This window comes from Tetrao urogallus (assembly GCF_951394365.1).
Source record: "Tetrao urogallus genome assembly, chromosome: 1".
NCBI classification, from domain to species: Eukaryota; Metazoa; Chordata; class Aves; order Galliformes; family Phasianidae; genus Tetrao; species Tetrao urogallus.
Window position 1 is genome coordinate 16,163,928 of NC_136813.1, and position 27,367 is coordinate 16,191,294.

Consider the following 27,367-nt stretch of genomic DNA (forward strand, 5'->3'; position numbering starts at 1 on the left):
GATGGGAGGTCCCCAGTACCAGAAGACAGGAATTTGGGAATCTGAGGGGTATTCTGATGCATCCAAGCAGTTAGGGAATCTCTTTGTTTTCATTTTTTTGATAATTTGCTTCCTGACAAAAATAGTAAACCATGCTATGTATCATCCAGAGACCTCAACTATCAACTTGTCTGCATGGGAAATATTACTCCAGGTGCTAAAATAGCTTGCCAGCGTGGTGGTTGATGCCCTGAGAGAGGTGCTGCATTATAGTCAGTGATGTTACCATTTTATTGCAGTTGTGAAGAGAGCTTATGGAACAATGCCTTGAATTAGGATGACACTTTAAAAAAAGGCATTTACAAATAACTTTTTAAAAATGTCTTTTTAGTTACGCATAATGTATAAAAAAGCATGATAGTGTGCCTACTAAACAAAAATAGACATAGTACAAAAAGTGAGTTTAATTAAAACTCATAGCTGGAGATGTCAGAATGGTGATCATAGGTCTGAATGTGCTTCTAATTTTAATTATATATTCTGAATTTCATGATGGATATTTTGTACTCAGTGCTTTGGGGAGTCATGCATAATGTAGCAAGGAATTTCACTTAACAGTACCTCTAGCAAATGTTCTCTGTGATAATATTGTATGCCAAGTAGAATGTGATATAAGAAATGATTTATTTAGTTGATACAGGTCATTAAATTTTACCCTCAAAATTTTGTGAAAGTACAAGAACTTAGAAAGGAAGCATAACACGTTTATGTTAGGTGCGGGAAGCGATAGGTTTGTAGCTACAATCAAATCACAACTGGATTTTATGATCAGGTGGTTCTGTTGAGGCAGAAATAATTTCAGTGACTCCATAAGGCTGAAATTCTAAACCTGTCTTTTGCAAAGAGTAGTGGTCATGAAGAAAGCCAGAAAGTATATCTTGAAGATTAAGTATTCCTGGTGCAGAGATACATGACTTAAGTAAAGTGGACCAGCCCTTTGGCTCTACCATTTCGCAGAAGGAGCAACAATAATATGCATTCATGCTTAGCACTGCTTAAAAGTTCCATTTGTTTTTTGTTTGTTTCTTAGTTTACCTTTGTTTTACATAACAAATGAAAAAAAATTCTAAGCCAAAAATAGATTGATTTTTATTTATGTTTTTAAGTATTGGGTCAAGAATGGAAGGAGTTATGCAAGTCCATCATATGGCAGGTGTTGGAGAAAGCGGCTTATTTCTGCCAGTGGTAGAACATAGCTACAAATTTGAGTCTGTTAAAGTGCCCGCCAACAGTCTTGATGCATTATATGGATTACTGTGTATGTTTTGGGATAAAGCCATGATCTCCAGAACTTGCGGGTAACCTGGATCCTGGGTCTGCTTGCAGAATGTATGGCACAGCAACTAAATGTTAAAATCATAACTATGATTTGATTTTTCTCAAAATTCTTTTCAGATTGATAAGCCTGTAAATGTTTTTCTGCTGGTTGGGAATCAAACCACGTGGATCCTTCTTAACTGGAGACCCATTCAGAAAGTAGTCTTGCTGAGTCTTTTTTTTTTTTTTTCAGGACAAGCAGTGGCTCTGCGTCTCAATTTTCAGCAGGCCAAAAAAAGTTTTCTTGCAAGCTGTACCCAGGCTGATGAGCTGCATATTACTTGGCATGATTGTAGAGGAGCGAAATTGAGGAAATATTTCAAAAACTTGAATAGTAAATGAGCAGTCTGTTCTCAGGTTGGTGCAAAAAGTAGCAAGTTTCTGGCAGGAAAATTCGGTATAGACACTAGAAAATATGTTCCTGTGGTGTGGTTGCCTGAATAGGGGCAGAAGTTTTTTGTGAGATTGTGGGATCCTCATTACTGAAGGCTTTGACAATGAAGGTAGAAATGATGTAACTGCAGCTTATTCATTGTGGAAGGGGAGGGAGGCAGTGGCCACCAGCCCTGCTCTGCTGCAAGTCCTGCATGTCTTCTGCTGACACAGCTGCGCTGCAGTGCGTACTTGATGGGCTTCTGTGTGAGAATTAGAAATATTCTATCTAGCAAGTTGAGAGAGACAGATTTATGGAGTAGGTCCATTGATTGGATTTTGCTTGGAAACTGCTGTAAGAGAGCACTTAACTGTATTTTTGTGAGGATTTTGAAATTATCACTGCACTGAGATTAATGGAGCCTCAGTTGCTGTGGTCTCAAGTTACTGTTATAGCAGTTCAGCTAATTCTTGTCTTTGGCCATCCTATGGCATATCTGAAAACCAGAATTAAAGCAAAGGTTCTGGAGATTGAAGACTTAAAGCCTAAACTTCACAGAATAAAACTTGTATGAACTCATGAATCTTGTGTCAGGCTTATGCGTTGTAGTACATTATTTTTCATTTGTAGTCGAGATGGTGGTTTTCATTGCATGACATATGCAGAAGGTGTGCCATGGAGCTTTACTGAATTCTTTTCCTGATAGAAGTCCATCTGGGTAATAAAAAGCTGACATTTCTGTTTCTGGTGTGGCTAATAAATTAATGAGAACTGCTAGTAAGTCAACACTCAAACCAGTAGGTCTTGTTTCCAGTTTGTGTTTCTGTTTCCATTATTTACTTACATATGGCATATCATCAATGCAAGATTATATAACACCAAGAAGTGAGTAGAGCAAGTGAGCTGTGTACACTGGAGTTCACAGTAAGCGGTAGAGTTAGGCTAAAATTACTTTCTCCGACACCTTTTTAAGCGTGCTGTGATTTAAGTCAGTGTGACTAACATTTATCTATGTTTTCTCTTTTCTTGACATTTTATATATATTTTGCAAGTGCTTGGGAGAAAGAGGAGGAAAAAAACCAAACCACCACTACTTCAGATGCATTTTAAAATTAAGAACATAATGGTTAAAAACCAGAAGCTCAATAAAAAGACAAAAATAGTTGTTTAAATACATATATTAAATTAAATTGGGTACATACTGTTTGAGAAGTTAAAAGAGAAATAGGTTAAATTAAGACAATGAAGATGATTTGATGTAAATCTATGAAAGTAATCTAACACAATTCAAGAAATGAAGTTACTGATAAGTTTCAAGAAGTGATGTGAATTAGAGAACAGTTCAATAATGTGAAAAAGTTGACCATGTTTTCATAATAAGTTGTGTACTTCCCTGCCTCAGGGAAATAGCTTTTTCTTCATTTAGGTGTATTTGGTATGTTCAGCTCTAAGTGTAGTTAAAGGTTGAAAAACATACTAATATTTGAGGAACTGCATAGTTGTGTTTATTCTTGAGTTTATTCTTTAACCTCTTTCAGTCTCAGAATAGAAATTAGATCTGAGGCTGTTAACTGTATCAAAATCATCTAAGGTAGGATGCTCAGAAGACATGAACTTTACTTTTAGCATCAGAGAATGTATACATTGCTAAAAGTCATTTTGAAATACAGCACTTGCGTGGATAAACTTAATTTTTGTTCCAAATATTTGTTGTATTTAGAACTGTATTTAGAAGGTTCGACTTAAAGTATTGATTAGTAATAACTTTTAAATAATATGCACATGCTATGTAACATATTTTATAATATTGCTTTATATGTATTTTAATTAAAATTTTAGTTTAAATCTGTTTCAGTTTTGGATGGAAAGAAACAGTAATTGCTATTACTGGGAATCATTTAGCAAATGGTGGTGGCTCTTTTATCATTTGTTAATGTTGCTATGGAGAAGGACTGTCTCCAGGCCTGGGGGTCCCCTGCCCCCAATGCAGGAAGGAGCTCTTGGATCAGGTCCAGAGGTTGGCCACTAAGATGATCAGAGGGCTGGAGCTCCTCTCCTGTGAGGAAAGGTTGAGGGAACTGGGCTTGTTTAGCTTGGGGAAGAGAAGGCTCCAGGGAGACCTCATTGTGGCCTTCCAGAACTTGAAGGGAGCTTATAAACAGGAGGGGGAAGGGCTGTTTACGAGGGTGGACAGTGATAGGACAAGGGGGAATGGTCTTAAGCTGAGACAGGAGGTTTAGGTTAGATATTAGGAGGAAGATTTTCACACAGAGGGTGGTGACACACTGGAACAGGTTGCCCAAGGAGGCTGTGGATGCCCCATCCCTGGAGGCATTCAAGGCCAGGCTGGATGTGGCTCTGGGCAGCCTGGTCTGGTGGTTGGTGACCCTGCACACAGCAGGGGGTTGAAACTCGATGATCATTGAGGTCCTTTTCAACCCAGGCCATTCCATGATTCTATGCTGTCTTAATTTCAACTAGGATGGAGTTCTTTTCATCAGAGTATTTGGTATCTTGTTATCTTTTGGAAGATGAAAAAAGAGAAACAGAGACTTCAAATAGCAAAAAATAGTGCAAAATTTCATGTTAAATCCAATGTAAAAGACATTGTCACAAAACACTGAAAAGAAAAACAAAAGGAAAATTCGTTATTTGTATATGCTACTGTGTGAATTAAATCTTTCCCAATTTTAATTAGGATTGTAGTTAGTGATTTAAATTACTGATATAAATTGATCCACCCACTCTGACAACAGATCGTGTTGTTTTGGTGCAGTTTAAGAAGTTATAGTTTGTGCCTGCCTGTGCAGTATTAATAACATTATGTCTAGCCATACCTAAGTTTGATAGTTCAGACAGTTTTGCCAAAATGTAATTTTCTGGGAACCAATAGAGCCATGTTTCACAAAAGCTATTCTCACAAGAGCTAAATGCCAAGGTAATCAATCATACCGTGTACTGTATCCTTTTGTTATGGATAGAATACATTATTTATGGAGTATAAAGATTTTTCAGATGTTGTTGAAATGAACAAGCCAACAAATGAGCAACTGCAAAGGATAAGATGTCCTTAGCTGAAAATTGCAATGTCCTACTTAAAAATTCCTAGGCTAAAAGACAAATTCCATGACTGTGGCATGTTTGAGTCTGATTTGCTGTGTTAGTGGGGGCTTCCAGGGAGCAGAAGTCCTTCATACACTAATTGTGCCTATAGACAGGTGCCAGATCTTCTGCTCTCTTCTTTTTTTATGCCACTTGTATTTCAGTTACTAAAACCAAAAGTTATTCGGTCACTGGAAGTACTTATTATGCTCTCTTTGGACTTTAAAGGATAAAGGCACAGCACAGTTGCACTTAATATTCCTTGACTTGTATTTCTTACTGTAACCTATCTATCTGCTTCCTGAGCCCTTGCAAACTCCTGATGCTTTGTCCGTGAATATGAATTCGTGTGTGTACTAATGAGTCTCTCAGTTCTATTTTTCTGTCCAGATGAAAACGGTAGTCTGTTTCATTTATGTTTCTTGGGATAGGCAATCCTAAAGAAAAATAGTTCAGTCTTAGTGTCTTCTTTCATGATCACTGAGTGTATTGGCAGCTTTCACTTTAGGCTTATACCTTTGTCACAGAATCATTTAGATTGGAAAAGGCCTTCAAGATTAAGCCTAACCATCCACCTAACAATACAAGTCCACTGCTAAACCATGTCCCTTCATTTTCCTCAAATTACAAGTCATTCACTCTCTCTTTTCGGGCAGAGAATCATTTTGTAGCTTCTCTCTCTTCTACCTTTCTCCAGCTTTATTGCACACATGCTGTTATGTTATCTCAATTGACAGTAACTCTCAGAAGTTATCTCAGGTGACAGTAACTCTCAGAAATTATTCTTAACTTCTCTTATTATTATTATTTTTACTTTTTTTGCTTTGAAGCTGCTTGGATTTGTTTTAGACCTGAAAAATTATTTATTTCTTTCAGTTAGTTGAAAGACATTGCCTTGTGTAGATACAGAATGATATATTATATATCTTGCCTTGTACAGATCTTTCTCGTACTTCTGACTTGACTTTTCAAAGACAAAAGTTTCCTATTTGTCTACATATTGTTATCAATGGTTATTATCATTTTCTGTCTCAGCTGCTGTAGTATCATCTCCACTTTGCTTTTGAATGCCTTTTTTACTTCATTAGTATCTACTCAGAATGTGCAGCAAAATTACCTCTCTTCATGTATCCCTGCAGCCCTTAACTTTCAGCACCTGTCATGGCCATCAACTATCGAATGGTATGAAGAGTTCTCACCACTTCTTGCCTGCTTGCTTGGTTTTCCAGCATCACCTTGATTTTTATTGTTCTTGTTTTTTCCTCTCACTTAACTAAGCTGTCTGTGGGTGTCTGTGAGACCTCAAAGGCTTTTTCAAGGTCCCCTTTGCAGCAATGCCTGTGGATAGGGAATAGAATAGGGATGGGCAGGTGTCCTGCTGTTGTGTGCCTAGTGCCATAATGTTCCCCAGCCAGCTTGCTTCCTTGTTTGTCATCAAACTGTAGTTGTCTGTTCTCCCTTGTCTTCCACTCAACCCTTGTGCTCTGCCAGCAAGTTGTCTTCTCCATTGTATTTTGCAAGGTAAGGTTGCAATCCATGGGAACATGGGTTCAACAACAACAAGATTAATAATATATGAATCTGCAGCACCAGTGCTGGCAGTGTCACTTATTGGGTACTTCTTTGCATATTTGAACAAATGTGAAACTGCTGCTGATGTTGAATAGGTCCTGAAGGCAGATAATTTCTTGTTCTCACAGCAAGCAATTGAGTCAGTGCTGTAAACAGCAATGCGTCTGTGATTCTTTTGCTCAGTTCTGTCTGTAAAAGTAGTTGTTAGAATAAATTTCATGGCAAGAAATGAATTTAATTCAGATTTTTCTCCCTCTAAACACACAGTTTCATGTACGTATTTTGTACAGGTGTTTGCAGAACATGACTTAACCAGGACATTGAAGACATGAAAGTCTTGTCATATAAAACATTACCCATCGCGTGCTGCAAATGTTCTTCAGTTTCTCATTCACTGAATACAAATCCATTGTTTCAAGGAAAAGAGCGAAACAAACCAGTTTACAGAATTACGTAGTGTACAAGGTTTCCATTCTGATTCTTTTGTACCACTGCTGCTAGGAACCTGTCTATATAAGAAAGATATGGCAGCTGCCAAACCCAGACAGGTCTTTGCTTTCAGTCTTTGTGATGTGGTTGTGGCTCTGAGATACTTCTGCTGCATAACAAGAGGATGTAATTTCTTCTGGCTTGTTCAAAAAAGCCAGATAGTGATGCAAGGAAAATTCTTCTGTGTAGGAACCGTCTCTGTGGGTGTATGTTGAGGTTCCCTGGAGAAGGCTGCTGTGTTGTAGTGTCTGAACACAGAGACTACTTCGGAGAAGTACTTTCCTGTGTTAGAGCTGACAGCTGTGACTGCTGTGTACTTGAAAGTAGGGAGAGGAATGTAAGGATGCAAGGGTTATACGAGGAGAGTGTAAGCTTAAAAACTGCGTTCTGCACTGTGATTTTCTGTTTTTTGTGAAAGGACCTCAGACTTTTGGACATGTATATTGGCATGTTGAATTTTCCCAGCCTAACTTTTTTTTCTATAAGGCACAACAAATAACTGCCCCTCTCTCTCCCTTTTTATTCCTGTGTTACTTACTCACTTGCAACCAAAATGATACCTTACCACTTAGCATTAGAAAGATTCTGAAATAGAAATAGTTTGGACTGTTCCTGTTTTGAGGCCTTTGTGTTATCAAATGTTTTACACCAGCTTTGTTTGAGACAAGGACTTAGTGTGCATGGTGGCATCTCTGTCCAGCTGCTGGTGTGGCAGACACTGGAACCTGTGCAGAGATTAATCTACTACAGCGTTAATTCAGATGCCAGAGATTTTGTTTATGGTACTAAAGATTGTAGTTTTGATCCTTTATGGCATCTAAAACAACTGTGTGCTCCTGGCTGTATTTCATTAGTCTGGAACTATTAGCTTGAGCTTCTGTGGAGTACAGGTAGCATCAATCTCTAGAATCAGCAATGTAAGCAGTAAGTTAACCCTATTGTTTGTCAAAATTTTATATGTTCCACACTGTATTTTAGTTCCATTGCTACCAACATAGTAACTAAACATCTTCCAAGTTGAAGTTTCATGTCTTAGCATGAATTGTATTTAACTTACTGCATTGCTGTTTATCCTGAGCTTTCACACGTGAACTGTGGTAGTTTGCCCTTTTGTTAAATCGTGTTTGTAGCTGTGGCTGATAACAGCTTGAACAGTGTTGTATTTACTGTAAGGATTCTACATGGGCCTCGTAGGAGCAAGTAATAACTTAAAAGCATAACATTCAGTTTTGAGACAGAACCATTATAATTCTAATAAAGATAAGAGCAAATCCATTGAAATAAAAAACAATCTTTGGGTAGATTCAGAAATTCTCAGCATCTCATTCTGACATTGATGAGTCTGTAGTTGTAAATTTAACAGATCATCTTTCTCTATCTGCCTTTGTTATGTAGCTATTAACTGATATGGAATACTGGTACTTTATAGAGACCAAGTTTACGATCACTGCAGAAGCTCTTCCAGTATCAAAAAGTCAGAAGTGGATGTGTGGATATTTCTGTGATTTTTGTGTTTACATCAGTTCTCAGCTGTGCCTGTGGTTAAGCTATGCTATTTTTCTTTTTTTTATTAAGATGTCAGATTGTTTAAAAGAAATAACGACTAGACGAAATTGAACCGTGTTGTGACTGCAGGTAATTGGGCAGGGGGAATGTTTTGCAGATGAAGCTAAAGAGTTGTCTGTTGTTTCTACCAAACCACATGACTGATACTCCTTTCAGAAGAGGGAGGGATGCTCCTTCTGGATTGTGGGAATGCAAGTTCCATCACTGTAGTGTTTCTGCCTATGTCTTCCTGACTAACCTGCAGCCTCAATTTCTCCAGTTTTTGGTTACCAGCCTTTCTGGGCATGGAATTTGGCCACTCATTTGGTTTGTAACTTCTCCTTTCTGTCATGTGCCTTGAATCAGCCTGCGTGCTTCACACCGGGTTGGTGTGACCAGAAAGCAACAGTGACCTGTTCTCTGCTCATTCTACCCTTCTGTATACTGCTTCCTGGTTACCCACAAGAACAAACTAGGCTAGAAGGATTTGCTAAACCAGTTTTGGAGAGGACAGATTACCCGTTAGAATCGGTGTTCTACGTTGACATAGGTGGCAGAGTGAAAGATAACAGGAAGAAAGTTCACTTGACTTGGTCACAGTTTTCCCTCTTAACTCGTAAGAAAAAATGATCTTACACCAGATTCTTGTTTAAGTGGGGATGGTGGAGATGGTGCTCTGAGTGTTTGTCACCTCCAGTTAGAGCTGTTGTCATTCATTTCAGGTTTGAAGGCTATTGGAGGTGATTAGTGGTCACCCCATTTAAGAATGGTTTAAGCAACTCTTTCTATGCCAGATCTGCACTTCATTTGCTCCACTGGCTCCCAGTTAGTTTCCAGTATCATCTATGGTTTTGGTCATGGTCTTCAAAGCGACTGTGGATCAAACACCCCAGCTACATCAAAGACTATATTTCTATTTGTGAACTACCAGAATAGTTGTATTCCTTTGGGCAATGTAGATGATGCAATGCCAGAGCAAACACACGTCCCATGGGACACAGTGTTCTGGGTTAGGGGTTCAGGCTATGCAAAAAAGTCCCCAAGGCAATCAGGTGAATGCAGAGGAAGAGATGGCTTAAAGGAGGCCTTACTAAACACCTCTGTGAATGTGCTTTATTTCAACTAATGGTGCAGAAGAAACTCCCATTTTTATCTGAAACATAATTGTCAAAAGGAAGACAGTTAATATACTTTGAAATGCTGTCAGGTGGAAGATACTGTATGTTTAGAAGTGGAGTACCTTACAGAGTACCTGCTAACAGTATTTAAAACTTAGAACTGCATTAAAATTACTGCTTACTGAGAGAGACCACATTATTAACAAAAGCCAAAGGTGACATACCTCTAAAAGAACTGAATGTTTTAGTAGGAATAATAAGTGTTGTATAACTCCTTCCTGTCTGTTGAAAGACAGAAATCAAGTCTGACCGACTTCTGAATGAACCTTAAAACTCTTCTTTTTAGTTGATTAGAAATATTCCACCACTGTGCTATATCTATAAAGTGCTACGGACAGAATTGACACTGCTGAAGCAATTCTCTGCCTCACTCAAATTGGTTACCAGAGACTAATAAATTGCTCAAAGGGTTGAACATAAAAACTGCAACTCCAGATAATTTAATCAAATAAAGAAAAATAAATACCTATTACATTAATTATAAACTAAATGCCTCAATAAATGTATTGTGTAATTTAAACCCTGAATAAAGCAGCAGCATCTGTGTATCCACAGGTTTTCATAGCATGTTTTTTGGCTTTCCATTTTTATCCCACAGCAGTAGATAGTTCTTTCTTGAATACCTAATGGGTGGCAGAAAGAAGACATCACTGTATTGTTCAGAAAAATGTAATCCCTTGAGTGTCTGTTTCCTTAAAAAGTTGCATTAATTTCTTCATTTTAGGCTTCTCTCAACCCGCCTAACAGATCTGCCTGATCTTCATGTATTCAGCTTTCTCTGTAAAGAAACTCAGTTGCCATTACATCTTGTAATAAAAACAGCTGGGTGTTGTGTAGGAGGTACCATGTCTTGAAGCAGGGCAGCAGCTCTAGAGGAGCCTACCCTGTTTGCTTCACCTTATGTATCTTTCCAAAATGCCTTAAGTGAGTCATCACTGATCTGGTACGGTGTGTGGATGTCGGTGAGGTATCCAAACCTTCCATTTTCCTGCATAGGAACTTTGCTGAATTTTTCTGTAGTGATGTCTTGCAACAAGAAGTATTTCATAGGAATATTGTGTGAATACAGAGATGTTTCCATCTCTGTACCATATTAAAACTGGAAGTTTTCACACGAAGTTTGTGCATACTGATACTAAACTGCTAATAGAAGGGGCCAGCCTGTCTGGTATGGTAAAAGATAGCTAGTTATCCTGTGGCAGAATGAAAATAGCAAGGTGAGGGCCACTGAATCCTGCTTTCCTGACTAGCCTGATTCGATGATTGAATGGCTTTCTGTCCACAGTAGAACTTCGTTATAAATCATTCTGCAAAGCAAATTGTCACCTAAACTTAGACATAAATTACAGACAGTACAAATCTGTTCTTCAGTTCGTGTTGTCTTTGATAGGGCTTGCTCTAGGAGGGATCCAATTGCAATTCTCTAAATTGCATCCTATTTGTTAGTTTTATCTAGAGAATTTTACAGGTGTTGCCTCATGCTGTGATTTGACGTTTTTTCCTACTGTTGTTGTGGTGAGTAATATGAAATCACAGAATTTCTTCTTCCTGACTGGTTGATAAAAATTTGAATAAAGAGTGAAAAATAATGAGTTGTTCAGCTCTGGATGATAAATGTTCATGCTAAAGTTCTTAACAGTTTCAGGGACATACAAATATTTTAATGAATATGTAACAGGCAGTGCTCATAAGAAATATGACCTTATGATTTATGATGAATTAGAGGCATCTTTGCCAATTACTTCTTTCGTAATAGTAAGCAGTACTTTGAATACATCTCTGCAACATTTTTGCTGGAAAAGTGGATATGAAAGCATAATGAAAGTGAAGGTTTGCTCTGTGAGTGTTTGTTTCACATGTACATGTATCATAGAATACTTTCATGATAGAATGGTTTGGGTTCAAGATCATCTAGTTCCAACCTGCTATAGGCAGGGACACCTCACTCACAGCCCCATCCAGCCTGGCCTTGAATGCTTCCAGGGATGGGGCATCCACAGTCTCCCTGGGCAACCTGTTCCAATGTCTCACCACCATCACAGTAAACAATTTCTTCTTAATATGTAGTCTAAATCTACCCTCTTCCAGTTTCAAACCATTTCTCTTGTACTGTCACTACATGCCCTTATAAAAAGTCCCTCCCCAGCTTTCCTGCAGGCCCCCTTCAGGTACTGGAAGGCTACTATAAAGTCCCCCATATCCTTCTCTTCTTCAGGCTGAAAAGCCCCAGCTCTCTCAGCCTGTCTTCATTGCTCCAGACAGAACTTAAGAACTTATGCAGTGCCAACATTTTGCTGACATAGTTGAGAAGGTGCATCTTAAGAGCAGTCTTAGAATCATAGAGTCATAGAGTGGCCTGGGTTGAAAAGGACCTCAATGATCATCGAATTTCAACCCCCTGCTATGTGCAGGGTCACCAACCACCAGACCAGGCTGCCCAGAGCCACATCCAGCCTGGCCTTGAATGCCTCCAGGGACGGGGCATCCACAGCCTTCTTGGACAACCTGTTCCACTGCATCACCACCCTCTGAGTGAAAAGCTTCCACCTAGTATCTAACCTGAACCTCCCCTGTCTCAGTTTAAGACCATTCCCCCTTGTCCTATCACTGTCCACCCTCGTAAACAGCCCTTCCCCCTCCTGTTTATAAGCTCCCTTCAAGTTCTGGAAGGCCACAATGAGGTCTCCCCGGAGCCTTCCCTTCTCCAAGCTAAACAAGCCCAGTTCCCTCAACCTTTCCTCATAGGAGAGGTGCTCCAGCCCTCTGATCATCTTAGTGGCCTTCCTCTGGACCTGCTCCAAGAGCTCCACATCTTAAAAGATGACTGCCAATAAATGTTGGCTTTCTGTTGCAGTGTCACACATACATGTTAAAAATTTTTTATTCCATATCACAGCTTTGAATAATGTTTCTCTTCTGCTTTTTTTAATATGTATTTTGTATATACTACTTGTATTGAAAGAACAGATGCAGTGGCTCAAGTGAAGAGCTGAACTGGAGGATATTGTTGCAAAGCAAAAAATGTGTTGTATTTTTTAATTCTGTTGTGAACTGTTGTGCCTGAGGTTCCTGCCAACCAGCATGCTTTTCAGTCAGTGCCTGTGTTACTGCCAGTAGTTCATAGTGCTACTGAATCTGATGATACCCTTAGTGATTTCATACGCCCAGCTGTGCAATTACCTTTACTTGTATTTTATAACAGTCAAGAACAAAGTGCATGTTTTGTATGTTTTTTTTCTTTTTCCTTTTAATAGCAAATCTGGCTTTTTGCCCTTTCTCGTTGCTTTCAGTGCATTGTAGAAATGTTGCTGAACAGGGCCTTGCAGCGGTGACTGATCTTACTCCTCACCAGCTCATTTCCTTTCACTTACCATATGTGCCAATATAAAAGAAAGGGAATTTGATGTGGGTTTTGTTTGTGTTTATTGTGGTGAGATATATGCACTTGAGAACAGTGTACTTTAAAACTTTGGCCTGGAGATAGATGGAAGTAGTGAAAAATCACAACTGTAATTAACTTTAAATATTTAATTATGTGAAATTATTCATAGAATAAAGTATCATTTAAGTGAGTGCTGCTTTGAAAATTCATCTGTGAAGATATTGGTTAGAAATGTAAACAGAAGATAGTGATGTATTTAATTATAGTTTCATTGGGGTTTTTGTTTGTTTTTGTGGAGTTGGTTTTTTTTTTTTTTTTTGCTTTTCACTGTAAGAATGTGTGAATCTCAGATCTGTGTCACTTAAAATTGCCTGTAAACTTTTTGTCTGTGTTTTTGTGTGCATATGCAGTTGCACAGCCCTCCAAACTGTCTGCTTTGTTAGTGCCCGTTCACAGTAGTAACATTTACAACAGTGGTGCTGTTAGGTCAGGACTGCATGCAGCAGAGCCTGCACCTGCAGTGCAGTCAGATTTATTTTATCATCCAAAACCTTTATGGAGTGCCCTTTTCATGAAGGAATTAGTGAGGCATTCCCACACCTGTGGGGAAACTTGCCTTCCAAAGAAGGGCTGCAAGACTGAGGGGAGCTGAGCCCCAGGGAGCGGAGATGGGAAGGAGCCTCAAGACTGCACATCATTTGCAGTGAATGGCAGAAACTCCCATAGGACAGTTAATTCCACTCAAATTTTAGCACTTGCGTTTTAACTGGCATGGAAGACTGCCTAAGTTTTAAATCACTGTATTTTATGAAGTACACCTTGCAGAAGTGATTAATGTGTACTCAAGCTCACATCTCTTTGCCAGTGTTTGTGTGGGACAGTGGAGTTTTGTCTTAAACACTTTGAGAAGACTGTTAATAAGATGCTGCCAAAATCTTTTAGATTTGGTAGATTTAATATGAAAGTAGAAATTGAGTGTAAATCCTTGAGCTTTGTTATGAATAATATTCTTCAGCCTTTAATAGTCTTGAAGGAAGAGCACTGATGACTACAGAAAAGATTTCATTTTCCTGGGTATACTAGTGATGTCCTTCAGGGGTGGTGAATGGATTTTGTTATAGTGTCTCTGTTAATGGGGTTGTGGATGTGTTTGCTTGTCTTGTAACTCTTCATTTGTCACCTGGCAGGCTGAAGGTGAAACAGTGGCTGTTCTTGCACACAGTGGAAGTGAAGATGAGTTTGATCCAAGTAGTCTCCCAGATCCTGATAAATACAAAGATTCTGATGAAGAACAAGATACAGAAAGTGAAGACAGCTATAGGTATGTACATATTTTCCTCATTGATTTTGAAGTATTCATGTTTTTTAGAAACTGATGTATTTACATATTAGGAACTCATTACAGTTATCCTGTTGCTTCCACTACTTAATATTTGAGAGTTTGTTTGTGAGGTGGGTACTGAAGAGAAATCTATATTAAAGCTATTATTTCATTTTGTGAAGCTGTATGAGAAAGATACTGAGTGAAGTCCTGTGTGGTTTTTGTCATTTGCTTCACAGCAACAAGTCCATTTGTGTGTTTCTCACAAAAAGCTTGTGTGTTACAGATGCGGAAGCATGTTACTGACACTTAGTGCTGTTAAGTGTAGATCTTTATTTTGCCCTGTTCTAGCTGTCTGGGTTTAGAAATCTTACTTTCCACATCTGAATCAGATATCTAAGCAGCTACATATTGTTGTTGGCCCTAGTATGAGTGAACACTGTGGGGATGCTGTGTAGGACAGGGTGCTGGGACATGGATTTACAGACTGGATAACCCTAAGTAAGCAGCTGGTGACCATATCCCCTGTAGATCTCTCACCAGTGTGTTGGACAGGAATGGGTACATCAATAATTTTCCTGCTTTTTTTTGTGCAAGGAGTGAAAGAAAGTAACTGTAACTGAATTGTAGTTCCCTCTGTGTGTTCACTTCTCTCACTTGATTCACTATCTGTACTCCTTGTAGAATGAGTGAAAAAGCTGGGTGTAAAACATTAAAATAGCTTTCTAAAAATGGGCAGAAAACAAGAAACCAGTGCTTAACAAGATTCTTCCAGTTCCTACTGTATTTCTGACATCTTGTCTCTGCCCATTAGCTTTTGCTGAGAGGAAGAAGCATAATTTGTTAAAACGTTCTTCTGTAATGAGGTTTAAGATTCAGCATTTATTGAGGAGGTTTGTATAAGAGGATTTGCAGATTGCTTTTCATGTGTTATGAGAGTTTAAATGTATCTGTCTATACTTGATGAATGCATTCTCTAGTGGTATTTTTATATTGCTTGGAGCAGGATCAGGTTAATGTAATGAAATTGTATTCTCAGCTTCCCCCAGATAATTTCAGAAATATGGCTAATACTGTCTTATTAATATACGAGACTCTGATGAGTAATACCTGGATGTAAGACAGTCATTTGAGCTAGAAGATGCTGTGGAACCCCATTTTGTGGGGTTTGGACCATCTCTGTGCTGATGTGAGCTGTAAGAGAAGCAGTAGAACAACAGCATATTTAGGAATTTTGGTTTATGTGGAAGATTAATAAAGGAGCCAGGAGAAGTATTTCAGGATTCTAATGGGACTTGTAGCAGTGCCCACTCTGTTGTTTTGCCTTTGAGGGCAAATTCTGAGCTGACTTCAGTAGTAACGCTTTGCTCCAGATTAAAAAAAAAAAAAACAGGGGACAGGGTATTGTGAGGTAAGAGGTGGTCACTGATGTTTGTTTCTTGGAAGAAGAATAGAAGTTTATTGGAAAGGTCTGAAAGATATCTTTGGTAAGAGGTTGGCCATCAAGCAGTACTTGTTTATTAGTTAGTATGTTGCTTCTGAAGGGCAGATTCCTGGAATCCATTAAGCACTGTACTAGTGCTCTGATGGGAAGGCTTTATCAGCAACCAAGCGTAGGAAACCTGATGTCAAAACATGACCTATTATACACTTCCTTACCTCAGGCACTTCCAGTTACTCACAAGTTGTTGCACACCTAGTGTGGGAGAAAGGTATTTCATTGCTGCATTTCATGAACAAGATTTAGTGTTGTTTCATCTGATTGCCTTAGCTAGGAAACGCTGACTCAACAAAACCATGTTTTGTAATGGAACTGTTTAATAAATATTCTGAAAAAGTTATGAGGGCAGTCAGACTAAAATTAGGTGGGGGTTGCCTAGTGTATTTTCAGTATCATTAAGTAACAGTTTACTAGGGGAGATCTTTCTTTTATAAAGTATTCATGTATCACTTTTTATATTAATCCCTTCCTCAAGGATGTCAGCTAGACAAAAGATTTGCTATGTTTTAAGATAAACACTGATAGAGTTGGGCAGATTGTTGGCAGTTCTAATCAGTACATATTTTTTGGAATCAACCGTTGACGTGGCCCTCTGGAATCAGAATGTCAGCTCACAGAAGGAAGGTCTTGGTCATTTCCCCTTCCTATAAAGTAGAATGGAAAAGACAGCGCACGTTAAACAAGGAAAAAAGGAGTTAAACCTTCTAACATATTTTCTTCAGCATATCTCAGAACACTGTGCAAAGGAGATGGGTATGGCTTTTGCAGACAGGAGTGTTGTGTCACAAAGTAACTTAAGGCCAAGCTGATGACACAGACCTGGGAATAAAACTCAGGTACCCTGAGGGCCAAGTGCTCTGTCCACTAGGCAGCATTTCCTTGGTAACTGATTTTTGTGTGTGTGTGTTTGTGGGTTTTTTGTTGTTGTTTTGGTTTGATTTGGGTTTTTTTTGTTACATTTTTCAGTATGTCAAGTTTACATACATGTAACTTAACACCTTGTAGGTGCAGTATAGTCATTTTACTGTTTTTGTCCTGAGCTGAATTACGTTTGAGGGAGCATTTTCTTGGAACATCTGGATGCCTACAGTGTTTTGTTTATCTCAAAATTACATTCAAGACTAATCTCCTTGGATGGAAAGAGCAATTTTGAGAACAAAAAATATTCTCTGTGTATGATCCAACGTGAGCTGAGATGGATTATTTTTCTACCATATATTATGTCTTGCCAGGTTTACTTTACTACATGTACTTTAGGTACATTTGGAGGTTACTTTGGAATGAAGTGTAATGATAGAACATTTTCCATGCTATGATGTTACCTACATTGTGTCAATGTATTTAAAAGGTAACTTAAAATCTGGGAGGGTTTTACCAATGGAATTTACTTTTTAAGTTATGAATTTAGCCTTGAGCATGGCAGAAAGTCATTTATCTTGAAGGTTGGACTTCATTTGGTCTTTGAAACCTGATTGTGTGTGGAAGCTACTTTAACTACAAGGGCTGTTCCAAAAGCAATGCCTCCCACTTTATTATGTTGCCCATGACATCATAGGCGGATAGTGGTGGAATGGCAGTAGAGATTGAACCTTTCTGCCAATATTCCATTACATTTTGTTGCCACAAGACAGATGGCAGCAGAGGGACAGTCTGACAAAATGGCATCTGATGTGAAAGAGTATATGAAGCAAAGGTGTAGAACTGCATTTCTGAAAAAATGGCACCCTCTGGCATTAATTAATGCTTGCTGAATGTTTGTGGAGACCAAACAATGGATGTTAACACGGTGAGGTGGTGGGTGGCACTTTTCAGCTGTGGTGACAGTGACGTAGTGATGTGAAAGACAAGCCACGTTCTAGATGGCCATGCAGAGCTGTCACACCACAAAATGAAGAGCATCTCAATCTTCTCAGCCACAAATCAGTAGATTATTATGACCAGGGAACTGTTTACAGGGTTGAAAATTGGTTTCACTGCATTGGAACCAATACTGGCAGTATTGGAATATTGCAAAGTTTGTGCCAAGTGGGTCCCATGAATGCTCATACAGGAACAGAAGGAACGCTATGTTGTTTTGTCAGGACCTATTGAACCAATACATGGCTGAGGGTGACAGTTTCCTGGATTGCATCATTACTGGTGAATAGATGTGGTGTCACCACTACGAGCTGGTGTCAAAATGGCAGTGCGTGGAGTTGTGACATGTGAATTCCCCATTGAAGAAAAAGTTCAAAACTCAACCCTAAGTGAGTAAAGTGATGTGCACTGTCTTTTGGGGTAGGAAAGAGTGATCCTGCTGGATTTCCTCGAACCTGGATCAGCTCTCACTGCTGCATTATGGTACTGATTAAGCTGAAGGCTTAAACTTCCAGAGTCAGGTCAGAGAAGAAGACAACCTTTCTCTTGCAACATGGTAGTAAAATTGAAGACCATGGAGCACTCTGCCAATCTTGGCTGGACTGTCGTACCACACCCATCCTATAGCCTGGATTTGACATCTCCTGATTTCTATCAGTTTGGGCTGTTGAAAGATGGACCATGTTAGGCAACGTTTTCCTGGCAGCAATCATAGCAGCTGTAAAACAGTGGATCTCTTCTGCTGGTGCAGATTTTTCCAAGCAACGTAGTTTTTTAGCAGAGAATTCGCTCTATCAGATAGTGTTATTGTTCTCTTTGTATCTGTTTCTGTTTCCATGGAAATAAATAGGAGGCATTACTTTCAGATTAACCTATGTAAAAATCATATTTAAAGTTTTAACTAAGAGGAGCCAAGGAACATCCAATAAAACAAGTTTCATATTGTGATTTTCTTTTTTAGTGTAGCCAATAGTCATTAAAATCTTAGCAATATTCACTTCTTTGAAAAGCATTCTTGCAAATCATCCACTAAATCATAAATTCTGTTATTTTCCCATGCACTGTCAGCTCATTTTTGCCATGCAAACCCTCTTGACTTAAAGATTTTTGGCATTCATTTAATGATGACAAAGCAATTTGCTTTTGCTTCCTTGATTAAAATACTGAGTAAAATGCTTGTGTAAATCTGCCCTGTCCGTTCAGTGCTCTGGGAGTTGTAATCTAGTTGGGATGATTTTTTTATTTTTATTGTTTCCTCCCCAGTTTTGAGGTTTAAGCTCTCCCTAGCTAGTCCCAGCTGTTTCTTGGGGTAACACACCTCAAGAAAGCCAACACAGGTTTCAGGCCTGTCAGTCTGAGCTCAGTGCCAGGGAAGGTTATGGAGCAGTGCACCGTCAGTGCCGTCATGCAGCACCTACAAGACAGCCAGGTGATCAGGCCCAGTCAGCATAGGTTAATGAAATGATGGTTCTGCCTGACTAACCTGATTGCTTTTTGTGATAAGTTGACATGCTTAGAGGAGGAAAGACAGTGGGTATTGTTTACTTGAACATTAGCAAGGCTTTTGATATGGTTTCCCACAGCCTTTTTCTGGAGAAACTGTCTGCTGTACGACCACCCGTCAGTGATCTCCATCAGGACATTGAGCCTTTCAGCACTACATTCGGTGTAGGACCTCACAGCCAGGTCCACCCATCAAATCCACATCTTTCCAACTTAGAAATTTCGCTTCATCCCACCTTCAGCATTTATTTCAAACTGGAGGAGCTATATGAGCTGTTAGTTAAATTTGCCTTTGAATGAGATTTCCCTCTACCTCTATAATCTGAGTAATTAAATGGCATGAAGCATATAATATGAGATTAATTTTTGTCTATCTAGCAACATTCTTCATATTGGTGTAAGGCTATGAATGTAAATTGTTAATGAGGTGAAAAATTTAAGTACATTGAGTAGAGCGGAAGAAAAGTGTCTGGATTTCTTAAAAACCAGTTTTGTACTCAAATTAAGTTTCTGATATTTCTAATCCCTCAATCTCTTTAAATAGAAATGCTGAGAAGGAAGAAAATTGCGACTGACCTCATCATTACCTTCTTTAAATCTTTATTAGGTGTAACTGATCATGTTAACTCTTAGATCAGCATGAACTTGTGGGGAAAGGAGAAATATCTTAGTTCAGACACAGTTTCATTTGTGATTTTATGGTAATTCACCAGCTGACATGCAAGTCAGCAGTCAGTGCCACTTGGTTGTGCACTGTGCTGTAGTTTTGAAAATTATGGCCAAATTACATTTTTTTAATACATTCTTGAGTACGTTAAATCTGGATATTGATGTTGTATGTAAACCCGATTCTAAGTTGTACGTAGTTCTTGATGTAGTCTATACTAAAATTTATCTTAGAAGGAGTTCAGTTATAGAAATAATTTATTTGACTATTTATCACAGATCTGTCATCATTTTCCCTTCATTTGAACCTATTCAGAACTGCTTTTCATATTTCAGAGTAGAGAATTTAATCTATATACTGTGAAATCCAAGCGTGTTTCATGTATGCCTATTAGAAATTGAGTATATACATAGATAATACATATGCATATGCATGTATGAAAACAGATATGTGTCTGCATATGTGTATACACACAGTTTCACCACTGTTTGCATGCACACCTTCTGCTTTACCCAGTAAACTACATCTCAACTTCCAGGTTCTCATAATTCTATATTTCTGATTCTCTCCCCCATCCCACTTGGGCAGAATGTGCAAGAGCTGTGTGCCTGCTGGGTTTAACAGATTGCTCAGAGAGGTTGTGGGTGGCTCGTCCATGGAGGTGTTTAGGGCCAGGTTGGATGGGGCCTGGGCAGTCTGATCTAGTACTTGATCTAGTGGCTGGCAGCTCTGCTTATAGCAGGGACATTGGAACTAGATGATCCTTGAGGTCCCTTCCAATACAAGTCATTTTATGATTCTATGATTTGTTTCAGTAAACAAGGTGTGTTGTACTTATCCCCATTCAAAAGAGAGACAGTATTTTTCTTACTACTGTATATAGAATACTGTTTTTTCAAAACTTGTTTTAGAAGGAACTTTAATATAACTATTTACATTGTTGAAATAAATTTTACATTATTTAGTCAGCAAAAATAAGTTTGTTCCACAAACTCAATAGGAACACATGTTACTGTTGTGTTGAATGGTAACCTCCTGGCTGTAAGCTCTACATGTATGGCTGAAGAAGTAAGAATAACTTTTTGTTGCAGTTTTCTTCAGAATCTAGTATTAATAGAATTAAAACATCATATAAACATTAAGGTTGGAAAAGACCTCTAAGATCATCTATTCCAGTTATCAACACATCACCACTGTGTCCCTCAGTGCCACATTTACACGTTTTTTGAACACCTAATTTTGACAAGGGATGTAATGAGAAATAAAATAGGAAACAGTCGTTCTAGAAAATAATTGCTCTAGTAAGTAAGAGGCAAATTAATTGTCCAAAAGAGGGGTGTAGGCTGAGAGAGCTGGGGCTCTTCAGCCTGGAGAAGAGAAGGCTCTGGGGGACCTTATCTCCTTCCAGTACCTGAAGGGGGCCTAAGGTAACCTGGTGGGGGACTCTTAGTAAGTGACAAGATGAGAGGAGATGACTTTAAATGGGAAGAGGGTAGATTTAGACTAGATGTTAGGAAGAAGTTCTTTACTATGATTTAGATTAGATATTAGGAAGAGATTCTTTACTGTGAGGGTGATGATGCACTGGCACAGGTTGCCCAGTGAGGTTGTAGATGCCTCTTCTCTGGAGGCATTCAAGGCCAGGCTGGATGGGGCTGTGAGCAACCTGGTCTAGAGGGAGGTGTCCCTGCCTATAGCAGGGGGGTTGGAACTAGATCACCTTACATCTGCCTTCCATCCCAAACCATTCTATGATTCAAGGTCTGGGCAACCTCTGCTCTGCAAGGTTTCTGTGGTTTAAAATCAGCCATTTGACATACGCACAGCCACATTGCCACTGATTAAACAACAGCAAATCCAAGCTGTCTAGACCAGCTCTGCTTCAGTTATCATTTATCAGAGCTTGCTTTGGACTTGAGGTTTGCTAGCACTTGAAAACAAGCTGTCCTTGACACCAAATTGCAGACCATGAGTTGAGGTCCCAGACTGTAACACAGCAGACACAGATTCTTTCCTGAAGAAGCATGTGTGAATAATGAATGAATCTGTTAATAAAATACAGTTTATAAAATTTAGCAATAATTTATCTCTTAAATATTGGCATTTTGCTAATCAAACATGTTGTGCCACAAACTTCCTTTCACGTAATAAATTTTAATTCGCAAGGCCATGGCAGCAGTCTAATGAAGATTAATTACTGCAGTCCCTTTCACAAAGCCCAGTGCAGCTTCTTTCTTATTTGCTGTAAGAATGCTACAGTACGGAGAAATGGTAATGAAAATATATTGCACAGTGTTATTCCCTTTACTGGCCATTCCAGTGATGTAAATCAAAACTACTCAAACTAGATTTGTAAAAAAGAAACAATTGCAGAAAAAAGGAAGATTAATCTATTTGTAATGAAATACCAGTGTAATTGTACTAAAAGCAAAAGATGGGCTGAGTCTGCCATGGAGCTGAAGTACTACAGTCTGAAACAAGAAAAAATATTCAAACCAAAATCAAACCGGCAAGACAATATGCTTACTATTTTTATTACTGCATGGAAAGCATACAGAATCTGATGGGAAGAAGCACCCAAAGCAAATCATCAATGTCTTGCTTCTGCTCTATGTCCACCTTTACTTCCCCAAGGTTCTAGTAAACAGGTGACAGTAGATTCAAATTGGATGGGTGAGGCTGTACCAGCCCTTGACTTGCCCATTCCTGTCACAGGCATTGCATTGCTGCTCATAATGCAGCAGAATAGTCCAGCCCCAGACCACTGGAGTTTCCACGCAGTGGATCAAGGCAGAGCAATTTGAGTTTATACAACAGTTTGAAAACTGAAATTATTCTTAAAAACACTGAATCATCATTGCTCAGGGTTGAAATTGCTTTAGCTGGAGCTGACCAGGGTATCAGTCAAACCATTTTGATTTGCTGTATGTCCATCTTCCAGTGTCTCAACACTCTGAAATGTGCTGCTGCCTTTGGAGATACAACCTGATTTCTGATCTGATTTTATCCAACATCCAGGCACAAAAGTTTTTTTTTAATATATTTACATTCTCTTGGATAAACTGAATGAACAACAGTTTAAAACACATTAGAGAGCAAAGTTTCAGATCTTGCATATTATTCACAACTTTTTCTTGAGCTTTTTCCCATTTTGCATCATTCATTCGAAACAGTGACCGCCACGGTCTGGTAAGTCTCCCATCAATGGATTCGCTTCCTATACTTGGTGGCATCTAGAAAAAGCTGCTGCCTGCATAGGTAACTTCGCCTTTTCATAAATTCTGTTTTCAAGCTGTCCTCTCATCTTAGAATCATAGAATGGCTTGGGTTGGAAGGCACCTCTAAGATAATCTAGTTCCAACCCCCTGCTATAGGCAGGGACACCTTCCCCTAGACCAGGTTGCTCAGAGTCCTATCCAGCCTGGCCTTGAATACCTGTAGGGAGGAGGCAACCTGAGCCAGTGCATCACCACCCTCATAGTAAAGAATTTCTTCTTAATGTCTACTCTAAATCTACCATGTTCCAGTTTGAAACCATTTCTACTCATCCTGTTGCTACACGACTCACAAATAGTCACTTCCTAGCTTTCCTGTAGGCCCCCTTTAGGTACTGGAAGGCTGCTATAAGGTCCCCCTGGAGCCTTTTGCAGGCTGAAGAACCCTGGGTCTTTCAGCCTGTCCCCCCACAGGGAAGTTGTTCCAGCCCTCTGATTATTTTTGTGGGCCTCCTCTGGGCCGGCTCCAACAGCTCTATGTCCTTCTTGTGTTTTGGCCTCAGAGTTGGATGCAGTTCTCCAGGTGGGGTCTCATGAAAGCAGAGTAGAGGGGCAGCCATCTCCCTTGCCCTCCTGGTCACGCTCCTCTAGATGCAACCCAGGATACGGTTGGCCTTCTGGGCTGCAAGCGCACACTGCTGGCTTGTGTTAAATCTTTCATCAGCTGAAACTCCCAGATCCTTCTCCTCAGGGCTGCTCTCAAGCCGTTCTCCACCCAACCTGTATCTGTACTTGGGATTGCCCCATCCCGGTGCAAGACCTTGCACTTGGCCTTGTTGAACTTCATGAGGCTGGCACAGGCCCACCTCTCAAGCCTGCCCAGGTCTCTGTGGATAGCATCCCTTTCCTCTTGCACGTCAGCTGCACTGTTCAGCTTGGTATCATCTGCAAATTTGTGAAGGTGCACTCAATCCCACTTCTTTGTTGCCTACAAAGATGTTAAATAATACTGGTCCCAGCACCTGAGGAACGCCACTCGTCATTGGTCTCTACTTGGGCATTGAGCCGCAACCACAACTCTGTGATTGTGACCATCCAGCCAATTCCTTATCCAGCGAGTGGTCCATCCATCTGATATCCAGATGCAAGTTGAATACTGGGAATTAATGGCTATTTTTCCCCTTGGTATGTCCTCAAAAGACACTTGGGTGATTATTTGTTACTAATTAAATTAAGAGAGTTCCTTGATGTATTGTTGTCAGGGTCTGAGTTACAAGTAGATGGATCCCTGTTGTCCAGATGCCTTTCATCTACGCTGGTATTCATTTCAGGGGCTGGATTCATAAAGTGTGCTTTTAGTGCTTGTGTAATAACAGTTACCTGTCACAGGACAGTACCTTCCTTTGTTGTTACAGCTGTGCAAATGGCGACCACAGAAATTACTGCGTGTGTTGACAAATCAGCTCTTGGTACCTCTTTGCTCTGTAAACACAGCCCAGTAAATCTTTCCATTGGGAGTTTCAGCCCATGTGGGCAGCTCAGGCTGCTGCAGCAATGAAAAGCTAAATTGCACCAGATGGTGGAAGGAAGGAATTGTAATCCAGCTGTACGTGCCACTTTTTAAGTGTTGTAAATAGGAGGCAAAGAGGCACACCGGTTTTGGTCTGGATCTGAATTGTGGATTTGCTTTCTAACTACATTTTTGTGATAGAAAATAACTCACTTCAGAATTACTTTATTTTATTTTGGCTGTTGCAGTGGACGCCAGCTGGTAGTGCATCAGTGTGTGGGTATTTGAGGAGTAAGGGGCCATTTATGCCTGTGGAAAGTGACCAGTGATAAAAGATCAGCTCTGTGGGGTGGGCTGGTGGCCCTGAACGGGGTCTACTTTCTGCATCATGAAAACACAACCCTACAGCTCTCTTCATCACTCAGTGGCTTCTCTGCCATTTTCCTGTGTTACACATTCCTCCTTATTCACTTTGTAGTTTACAGCCTGGTAGTAGGGGTTAAATTAGTGTGAAAATACTCCTGCTGCTGATGTGTAGATACGTATTTAGGATGCACTATTAATCCAGCACCATGACCCCTCAATAATAACAAGAAACAGCTTGACTCAGCACAATCTACCTCAAAGCCTACAGTGAAAATCCTTGTCACTGCTCTTTTGTTTGTGGAAGAAATCAGAAGCTTCACAGTTGCATTTGAATGTGTTTTATATTTAAATTTGACACCTTGCAAACATCTAAACTCCAAAGTGAAATGCTTTTTGGCGTTTAAAGTCTGTTTCCTAACTTGTGAGATTTCTTTGTTGCTTTAATTGCTGAGATGTTTTGAGCTGGTGTCCTAGATGAAGCATTAGTCAATTAGGAATGCAAAGCAGGCTTCAGAGTCGATTCAAATGCTGGAAATAATTGGCTCTTTTGCAGACAAGCTAGGACTGCTTTTACTTAATGAAGCTTCAGCATTACTGCTTTTAAAGCAGACCTCCATAATCTGTTCTGATCAAAAGGGCATAATCCCAAACCTACAATGGCCACTTGGAAGCAGCGCTTGAGGGTCTTTTTGCACACTCTCCAGGTAGGTTTTGTACTCACGGAGTGTCTTGAGCACTGCAGAGTGAGAAAGCTGTCCTTGTGCCAGAAAAGGAGTAAAATAAACATCGGTAGTGAGCACTGAAAAGCCACCCCCATGCAAGTGACAGCTCAAAAATGACAAGTTGTGAAGTCCTATGAAATATCCCAATTTCAGGAGAAGTATTCGAACGCGTCGTCCTCAGCTGTTGCATTACACTGGTTCTTCTGGTGTGGAAGGGGAAGGTCCATGTGAACGTAGGCTGCATCACTTGTTTTAACAGTGAGAATGTAAGGTATTTCTCCTGTATTTTCCCTCCTGTCTCTGTGTTGTGATGAGTGAGCAGGAGCTGGCATCTCCTCCGCAGCAGGTGGGACAGAGAGGGAGCAGCCTGCTGCATGGCCACCAGGTGCTCCTCCTCTGCTGTGTTAAAATGTGGCACCCAGGGTGCACAGCAGCTGCACTTAAAGCCCAGGTCCATCCATAGTGCAGGATGCCAGGAGCTGAACCTACTTAGGGAACCTGATTAAGGAGGGACTTGGACTTGATGATCTCCAGAAATTCCTTTCCAGCCTCTGCAGTTCGGTCATTCAGTGAAAGCTGTGTGCTTGGGCTTTCCTGTTGCTGCTGTCATTTGGCCATGTGACAGAAGTGGCAGTTTTAAAACATACACAGCTGTTTGGTCCAGATTGAAGGCTGCAAATGCCAATTCATTCCAATGTTAGCAAAAGCAGCAGAAGGAACAGAAATTCACCAGGGAAAGGAACTGAGTTTGGGTATGCCTCACGTGGCAAAGAGGTGGTTAATAGCTTCCAAGGACTTATTCTTGAAAAAATGGGAAAGAGGGGCTTGGATGAGATGGACTCAAATCAAAACTGCAGTAAGTAAGGGTAGGATTTGCCAATGAAATGACAATTCTCATCTTTTTATTGTGATTGCAGATTTATTATAGGTGATCCTGAACGCATGTCAGGGTCCACTGGCACATCACTAAATCAGCTTTGTCAAGTTGTCTGTTGCTGAATAAGGTGGTAAATATTGGATAAGGCTGATGGTGATATCTTGATATACTGTAATCAATTAAGACAGCAGAGCATTCAGCACCACCTCGGTCTGAGAGCGATTCTAATTTAGGCATGCAGAGTTCGTCAGCTTCTGTTGCTTTACTCTTCTAGATTGTAATTTTGTTTGCTCTTATCTTGACATAAATTTGCCTTGTTTAAAATGAATTGTTTGATTACATGATGATATTGATTACCACAGTTGTTAAAAAAGAGTAATTGATTTTTTTCTGTAGAGAACTTGAGGAGAAGAGTGGAAGAAAGAGAAGAAGCCGCAGTGACAGCGTAGCAGCAGGAGAAATGCCACAGAAAAGAAAGAAGGCAAAATTCAGCCAAGAGGAGGATCACCTTTTGCCATTGGATACGGGGCTCTCTCTGGCAGAGGATGAAGAGCTTGTCCTGCATCTGCTCAAGAGTCAGAGCTAATTACTCTGGGGGGGGGGGGGAGGGGGAGGGGAGGGCAGACATATTCACAGTTTTGTTGGTAGTTCACACAAAGTAAATATGGCATCTGGGCAAATGGATAGCTGAAGATAGCTGTGGTCCATGTGCAATGGGCTTGCCTCACAGTACCTTGTAGATTATAGACAAGGACTAGTTTGATTTATAAGACTTTCTGAACCAACTTTCCAACCTAAATCCCCAGATGTCATCTTCCCATAATATGTTTA

At 39.8% G+C, this 27,367-nt stretch overlaps 1 protein-coding gene across 1 annotated transcript in view; it reads left to right on the forward strand.

The window, feature by feature from the left end:
* Nucleotides 1–27,122, forward strand: part of DDX10 (DEAD-box helicase 10) — a gene marked incomplete at both ends in the record, with an annotated part of 164,747 nt that extends 137,625 nt beyond the window's left edge. Inside the window, 2 exons of the mRNA XM_079547406.1 lie at nucleotides 14,185–14,318; nucleotides 26,933–27,122. Coding sequence (XP_079403532.1) covers nucleotides 14,185–14,318; nucleotides 26,933–27,122 — 324 coding nt within the window. The remainder of the gene's footprint in view (nucleotides 1–14,184; nucleotides 14,319–26,932) is intronic.
* Nucleotides 27,123–27,367: the final 245 nt, after the last annotated feature.